We start from the raw sequence: 8,451 nt of genomic DNA on the forward strand, positions 1-8,451 counted from the left end.
TATTTTGCATTTGTGACATTTTGTTTTATTTTCCTCAGTCAGTTTGAGATTATTCTTATTCTTATGATATTTATATTATAAGAAATAATAATATAGCCCTAACCCTATTATATATAAATTATATAAATTTATATACATTTCGTTTATATATTATTTCTTCCTCTCAAAGTTCATCTCGCTGCAGCAAACAGGAAGGGCGGGACGGACCGCTGTCAGTCTCAGACCTTATTTGGAAATGGGGCCATTGCACTCCGGAAGTGCAATGGCCCCAAGTGCACTTCGCGGTCTCCCTTTTTTAATTTTCGTTAGAAATCTGTGATATATCTTCACCTTTAGGAAGGATTTTCACTCTCAGCATGTATTTGAACTCAGCATGTAACGGCGCTTTATTTACTTCAGTGCAGCTCACAGTTTTTAACAGATTCTGTAGCTTTCTGTGAACTTCTGAATCTGCTCCTTAGTCGCATCTTTTCGGGCCTGATGCTGCCTCTAGTGGCGTGGGGTGGTAGTAACACAACTAATAAAATAACGTCACTAAGCTAGAATACCACAAAATCTTTATTATTTACTATTAATTTTGCCATTACTGGCAACGTGAAAGATAAATTATCTTATAAAACACCATATTTTTCCATTTTCTTCAGGATGTAGAGCTGATTAGGTGACATAAATATTATACATTATAAATAATATCTATATTTCTCCATCAATTATAGGAGGAACAAAATAAATAAGACATGAAAAACAACATGATCACCTATAATAAAAATAGCATTTACAATATATACATAAGAAATTTAATTGAGTAAAAGTCAATAACAAACAAATGAATTAGGTACAGAAGAATAACAACCCAGGTTGTTACAACCAGGATTGTTAAACAGATACAAGCAATAATTCACATTTTTATTTTTACGGTGCCATGTATATTATTCTAAGACTTTTTGTTGGTAGAGTCTTATATATAGGAAAAAATCTGGTTAAACTATTTAGTCTTCCAAGGTGGAAATTTGTCTTTGACTCTAAAACGATAAAATAAAACTCTTTCATAGAATCACAATATCAACAATTTGTGAATAGAGCAAAACACTTTGGAGGTAAATGTTAGTTTGACTAAGAATAATTAGCCATTTATTGCACTGTCAATAAATGGCTTCTAATCGATGTTCTTAGTTACCAGAGGAAAACAACAAGGTTCATGAGCTCAAACTATTACCTATTATTTAACCTGCCATTGAAAGTTTTCTTAAAAGATTGTCTTAGTCTGCAGCTCATGTGACCAAAGGAGATGAAAAGTTAAAACACTCAACAGTTAAAACTTGAGATGAGTTAAAACTCAAGTTAAAATGTTAAGTTTTAACATTTTAACTCAACAACCTCTACCTAACTGGTTGTACACAACCTCTGGTTGGGTAACCCAAAGATCTCTGGGTCTTCTAAAAAGATAAAGTCTCTGAAACTGGAACCACTTTCAGGTTTTGTTTATCTCATTTAAGTAGCTCTACTTCCTAATGGAAATGAAAATGTATGGTGTTTTGTGAGGGACTTTATCTTTTACGGTTCCAGTAATGCCAGAATTAATAATAGGAAATAGCGCCCCCTTCACTTCTGGAGTTCAATGGTCCCATTTCCAAATAAGGTCTGAGACTGACAGCGGTCCGTCCCGCCCTTCTGTTTGCTGCAGCGAGGTGAACTTGGAAGTCTGTAAAAATGCGGAGGTTGTGTAAGGTCGGAAATAGGACCCAAATGGGCGATGGGCAGATGTGGGACACACGGCGACCTTTAACCTTCAACATGAACAAGGGAGGGAGAGGACTGGGACTGGGACTCAGTCTGAGCGTGAGGAATAGTTTTGAGTTACAAGTTTTGAGAAGAAAGACGTGAAGTCCTGCTTTCAAAATAAAAATGTAAGCAAAAGTATTAAAAGTTTTGAGAACAGAAAACATGAATTCCTGATCTCAGGCCCTGTTTACACAAAAATATGAAAATGGAATTTTTGTTCCATTTCTGTTATTACATTTACATGAAGATGTTTTAATTACAGTCTTTGTTTATACAGTAACGGTACATCAGAAAGGTGTAATCCTTCGCCACGCCACTAGTTGGTGCTAGCTTCTTTGAAACTACTGTAAGTGCGCATGTGTTTAAAAAAAAGTTCTACTTGAAGGCACGTGGATTCGGGTTTCCCCATCAGGTACCGTTCCCCCAGATACTGGGGAAAATCACACACTATGTGCGTCTGATTAGGGCGCAGATGGAAAAAAGTGGGATAACTTCGCTGAAACACGTTGAGCTTTCACGGAGTCCGTAGTTCTCTAGGTGTGTATTTTACCACCGGGGCGGTGAGGAGCGGTGAAGAGACGCTGAGGGAACCGTATCTGATGGGGGAACATTAATTGTAGTAACACCAGCATTGTCAGTAGTTTCTTCTTCTTCTGTGGATTGTAGGAAGCAGCCATGTGTTGCGTCATGCTATGCATTAGCTAGAGATTCCCTGAGAGAAAAAATCCATTTATTCTGTTTACAAGTGTTGAGGAAAAATGATTATTTTTAGTGCTTAATACAGTTAATCTTACGGCATGTGTAAAAGGTATATTGAACATTCTTATTTTGAACAAATTTCTTAATTTTGAACAGGTTTGTGTTAAGGATTTAAAATTAAACCAGATGGGCAAGCATTCAGACCACAGGAGGCCGTAAAATTAGCATCTTCTCCAGGGCACTATTACTTGAGCCTGGGGGAGATAACGGGAGAGACTTCGGATTTCACAGGTATCTGTGAAATCTTATCTCATGTTTCTCTGTACCCAAAATGACCGTAGAACCACAGGAGGCCAGGACGCAGCTGTTCGCTCTTTTGTTGAAACAGAGAGCAAATGGCCTTTGATCTTTGCCGTAAAATTAGGGGGAGTTCTAAGTTTCTCTGAGTGTCCAAGGTAGCTTCCAGTTGGCCAACAAGAGGTACGCCTTAAGTGAATATATTAAAAAAGAAAGACACACCTTCAGTATAAGACTTCGTGTACAGGAGTAAAAATTCAGAGAGCTGCCACTATTTTTGCTTTTTGCATCGGCTCTCTCCAAAGACGCGTCTTTGTTTTTTTTTTTTTGTTTGTCTGTCTTGTCTGTCTTTGTCTGTATAAGGTAAAGAATGCATATCTCTGTTCCTCTGCAGCTTTGTTGTTGATACGTTGCTTTGTATGGGATTAAACTCTGTGATTCTGTGACGTCAACACGCATTGTTGTTTTCCTTGTGGCTGCACGTCGCCCGCTGAGAGGACCTGGAAGTTTAAGGAAGAGAGAGAGCCAAACTTTGTTCCAAAGTTAATTTATAAATTATTCTTCCTTAACACAAGACAACGGTACCGGTACGTTTCAGAACCACTGCACTCTGGAACCGTTTTCAATCTGTGCCGTTTCAGAGGAAACATTCGGTGGTTTCATGTACATGTACAGAACAAACCAACAAAACTTCCAATTTCACCAGAAACTGTTGCCGTGTAATCAAGGCCTCAGACTGAAAATGTGTGCTCTTGGATTATGGCAGGAAAGTTCCTCCATATGCTGATGGTTCCGGCGTGGATGAAAGTATTATGTTGGTACTGCGTTTTTATTTCTACTGCGAAGCACTTTGTGGTTTTCTGACTGTAAATAGGTGCTTTAAATAGTTTACTGTTTTTAAATAAGTCATCTGTTCATGTTCCCTGTGAACCAATCAGGTTGAAGGATGTTTATTGAATTGTAAGTAAAATTAACAAAGCTAGAAAAGGCCAATTGAATGTAGTTACTTTGTTTATTGTAAATACTGTTTTGCTTTTGTTTTGGCAACGTTCTGCATAAGGTATCCATGGTAACAGAACAACGGCGCTACCGAGGAAGTTAGCTGCAGTGAAGGAAAAGGATAAACGCATAAAAAGCCACTTAAGTTTAGCTTCAGTCAGTAAGGAAACAAGGTAACGTAGGTTATGTAGGTTAACTCTGTGATTGCTAAATTAATGAAAGGAATCGTATCAATGTAACGAGCTGCGCTTGTTCATGAGATACAAAGCTCAAATCATAAACTCATCCTCAGTTCTGACAAAAAACTAAATCAGACAAGAGATGATGAATCTATTAAAGTAAATTAATAACTGGAAGAAAAAAAATCAAATATTTGACATCACTTCCTGCCCTCTGATGAGTTTGATTCCACTAGAGTATCAAAATAAATCCAACTGGAAGAATCTGCATCTTTCTAACCCTTTAGTGACCAGCAGGGGGCGACAGCCAAGCATCACTGAGCTGTAAGTGAAATGTTTCAGTGCTGATCGCAGAACAAAAACCATTTATAGAAAACAAGTCAAAAGTGAGGGAACAGTCAAATCATCTGAAATGTGTACAAAACAAAGGAGATGATTGTTGGTTACAGGAGGAACAGGGTCAAAGGTCAAACCCTGTTTCCATCATGGGAGAAGAAGTGGAGGAAGATAAAAACCTGGATGTTCATCTGGACCACAGAGATGGAGGAAGAGAAAATCCTTCAGGGTAAAGAAATGATTTACAGCAACATTTCATTAATAAATTAATTAATAAAGATTAATAAAGTAATTCTGAATTTGAAACAAACCAGAGTCTGAAAATGTTTTTATTCAAACATGGATCTTGGTTCTGATCCAGAACTTCTTATTTAATGTAAATAAACAGAACCAAGTGGCAGCGGAGCCACTTTGAAGGAATACACAGGTATTTACCGAGCGCCGCCGCCGGAGCGCCACCAATGTCCAGACGTCAGCGAAACTTAAAATCAGGTTTAATGAGAAAAAAAAGCAAAAATCTGTCAGTTCAGCTTTCCTCCTCTGATGAAAAAGGAACTGATGAAATAATAAATAATCCATAAATAAAGACTCTTCATCAGTGATGAGGAGCGTCTCAGCGAAGATAAAGTGATTTATTTCCTGTTCCGTTCCGACCCAGTTCACAGAGACGCGCTGGGCAGCGAGCCGCGCTCCTCTTCCTCGTCCTCTTCCTCCCCCGCCTCCATCCAGGGGTGGGTCAGGATCTGCTCCAGCGAGGGGCGGTCCTCCGGCCGGAGGGACAGACACCAGCCAATCAGAGCCTGGCATTCTGCAGGAAGGGGCGGAGACGGTCAGCGCCACGCACGCCTTAACCAATCAGGGTGCGGCGGGTTGGCGCTCACCTTTAGAGACGCGGCGAGTGAAGAAGGGCGTGGCCTCGACGATCTCCTGGTCGCGCTCGAACGGGATGTCGCCGCACACCATGTCGAAGAGCAGGACGCCGAGCGACCAGACGGTGAGCGGCTCGGCGTGGTACGACTGCGACTGGACCCACTCGGGTGGGCTGTAGACCCGCGTACCTACAGGGAGGGGACAGGTGAGGCTCCGCCCACCAACTGAACTGTTAGGCCCCGCCCACCGCACGGCTCCGTACCTTCGAACTCGTCGTACGGCGAGTCCTTCAGCAGCGCACCGGAGCCGAAGTCGATGACCTTGACCTCCAGCGTCCGCGTGTCCACCAGGACATTCTCGTCCTTCACATCTCTGTGCACGACGCCGTGCGCGTGAACGAACCGCAGCGCCTCCACCATCTGCCTGAAGAACCTGCGGGAGGCGGAGCCGGGACGTCAGCGTGGCCGAGGCGGCGGCACGTCGCCAAGGTAACGAGCGCAGACCCACCTGAGAGCGAGGCGTTCGGGCAACGCACCGCGCTCCGTGATGAAGTCGAACAGATCCCGGCACTGCGGCGGCCGCTCCATCACCAGCAGGAAGCCCCGCCCCTCCGCCTCGAACCAGTCCAGCATCCGGATCACGCCGCCGTGACCTCCGACTTCACAGAGCCGCTGCAGCAGGGCGATCTCCATGGGAACCGGGCCGAGCTCGCCGGGCTGCGGGACAGAAAGACGTGAGAGTTAAAAAAAACACAAAACAAAGGAACCATTTCACTCACTACAGAACCAGAACCGGTCTCAGGCTGTGGGGGGGCTCCCAGGCTAAGGAACCAGTGCATCACTGGGGAAAACCCACTGATGGAACAATGACATCACAGGTTTCCGTGGGAACCCCCCTCCTGCGGTTCTGCTGCCTGTCCACCAGAGGGCAGCAGCCGCCTGGGTTCAGGTGGAAACTGAACTGGTTCTGGTTCTGGAAGTGAACCTCACCAGTCTGGCCCACTGCTGGACCCGGTCCCCAGAGATCTGCTTGATGGCGACCGGAAGTCCGTCTGAGAGTCTGTGACCCGAAAACACGGAACCGAAGCCGCCGCTGCCGATCAGAGGGCCGCAGCGGTACCGCAGGCTGAAGGCTTCCTTCCCTGGATCAGAACACAGAACCACATCAGAACCCCCAACACACACACACACACACACACACACACACACACATATATACCTGGACTATATTATTGTAACTCAGGAAAAAGGTTCTGGTTCAGTCCAGTTAGAGAAACTAAGTTATTCTGCAATAAACATCGTTTAAAGCGACAGGTGAAACAATAAACTCCATCTTAATGTTTTACATAAATACAGTGAATCTTATAAAAAAATCCGGGATTTATAATATTTGTTCTGTTCAGTCCAACTTCTGCTGCCAGAGACCAGAAAAAAGGTTCAGATCCAAAAACAGAACGGAAACCATCTTTTGGACCTCACAACTGTAGTGAATGGATCACAATCTGGCCCATGTTTGATGCCGAACCGGAACCGATCAAAGGTGATTCATTAAAGACGGCGAAATAGTCCTTTACTAAAGCGACCAATCAGAAGCCAACTTCACCACGGCGCAATCAAAAAAGAAAAAAAAAAAAGCAAAGAAAAGAAAAAGAAACGTCATAAAAAACCGAATTACTGGACCAGAACCAGATTTTCCGGAACCGGTTTTGAATCTTAAAATAGGAATGCAAGTAAACTTTATTTATATAGCACATTTATAGGTCAGAAACCGCAAAGCACTTCATAAAATATCAAACTCAGAAGAAAAACCTGCGCTTACCGCGTCGTTTGTCCTCCAAGTTCGGATCCGCGGACCTTTTCTCCAACATCTCCCCGAGTTCGGCTCACTGGGAGCGGATCATAGCCACGGCGTCTCCTCGGATTTTATCGGTCCAAAAGGCTCGGTTCGGGTTTTTCCCGCTTCGATGTGTCAGTTTCAGGGCCCGGAAGGTTCTGCTGGTCCAGAGCCAAATGATCCCGTCCTGAGCTGGCCGCAGGTCTAGCTTCACACTTTATAGCTTTTCTGCGGCCACGCCCACCCCGTGCTCCTCATCCAATCAGCGTCTCACAGTGTGCTCAGTGTTTTGAACTGAGCAGCCAATCGGATTGAAGCTCATGAATATTCAAACAGCGCGTGGGGAAGAATTTGTAGAATTGAGATCAACGAGGCGGGGGAGCGCGTGCTGATAAACTGCCGGGAAGCTCGAGGCCGATTTCCTCTCAAACATCAGTGCGCGCGCGCACACAGCTACAGAAACTGAACACGCGCACAGCTTTAAAAAACACGCGGCGGTTACTCCGACGCGCACGAAGCTTCCTGTCGGTTTGTGAAGCTGCTGATGCGTTCAGGGAACAAGAGGGAGTCGTAAGTAATCCAAATTTAACCAACACCTAACCTGGAAAATCTAATTAGGCTCCATAATTTAATATTTTTCTTCCTGTTGTGCAAATTAGAGCTTCTCGCTTTAAATTGTGTAAAAAATTGACAGAAATGTACAAAACATTTCCATAAAAGAAACAAAATTTTACTATTAGTGATTTTCAACTACAATGAAGGTTCCATTTTTTTCTTCTTATCTTTTCATGTTTTTAAATGAACACATATCCATCCATTAGCTCTTTATTAAGGGTTATGTAATGTAAACATATTTAAATGACTAATTTCAAGCATTACGTTTATGCTGATCTGAAATGTTCTGAAAGTTTCTCAACTTCCATAATTGGCCTCATTTTCTCAGAGGGACCCTGAAGGCAGCATGACGTCACTTCCTTCAGAATCAACCTTTCATGCTGCTTATCTTTACAACAACAATTAAATCTAAAGTGCAAAAACTATTTCTGTAGGGTCAGAGTGGAGACAGTTTTAGTTTCTGGGTTTATTTAGAAATATTTCTAACATTTATAAATATTTCAGATTTTCATTTTGAAAATCTGAAAAGTTAAATATTCTTATGAATGAGACCGGACCGGACTTCTGGTTCTGCTGAACCCAGACAGGCAGCATCACCATTCCTCACTGGAGCTCCTTCATCAGGGGAACCTGCAGCTTTGGGCCGGTCATTCAGAACCGGAGGAAACTCGGAACCAGAACCAGAACCCAAACAAGAGGAAGCTGGACTCAGAAGCAGAACCAGAACCGGTTCCGGCTTTACAGACGGCTGGAATCATGAAGCTCTCAGCTGCTTTTCAGAAACTTCCTCTTTTTATTCCAAGAAACAAAAAGTTTTCATCCAACTGAGAAAATAAAATAA

General features: G+C 43.0%; 1 protein-coding gene across 1 annotated transcript; it reads right to left on the reverse strand.

The window, feature by feature from the left end:
* Positions 1-3,381: 3,381 nt before the first annotated feature.
* Positions 3,382-7,211, reverse strand: LOC102220913 (serine/threonine-protein kinase pim-2). The gene is made up of 6 exons (XM_005815489.3): positions 6,981-7,211; positions 6,152-6,303; positions 5,670-5,878; positions 5,425-5,594; positions 5,174-5,350; positions 3,382-5,100 (listed from the first exon to the last, which is right to left on the reverse strand). Exons 1-6 carry the CDS (start codon positions 7,027-7,029, stop codon positions 4,952-4,954), a joined length of 906 nt encoding a protein of 301 aa, XP_005815546.1. The 5' UTR covers positions 7,030-7,211; the 3' UTR covers positions 3,382-4,951.
* Between the last annotated feature and the right edge of the window lie 1,240 nt (positions 7,212-8,451).

The sequence above is a fragment of the Xiphophorus maculatus genome, chromosome 1 (assembly GCF_002775205.1).
Source record: "Xiphophorus maculatus strain JP 163 A chromosome 1, X_maculatus-5.0-male, whole genome shotgun sequence".
Taxonomy (NCBI): domain Eukaryota; kingdom Metazoa; phylum Chordata; class Actinopteri; order Cyprinodontiformes; family Poeciliidae; genus Xiphophorus; species Xiphophorus maculatus.

Bases quoted from the DNA above. Each gene is read 5' to 3' on its own strand.
- LOC102220913 (XM_005815489.3), bottom strand. From the start codon at position 7,029: ATGTTGGAGAAAAGGTCCGCGGATCCGAACTTGGAGGACAAACGACGC. The intron at 5,595-5,669 runs GTGGGTCTGCGC...CGCCTCCCGCAG, and splicing joins CCCGAACGCCTCGCTCTCAG to GTTCTTCAGGCAGATGGTGG. The intron at 5,351-5,424 runs GTACGGAGCCGT...CCCTCCCTGTAG, and splicing joins GCCGTACGACGAGTTCGAAG to GTACGCGGGTCTACAGCCCA.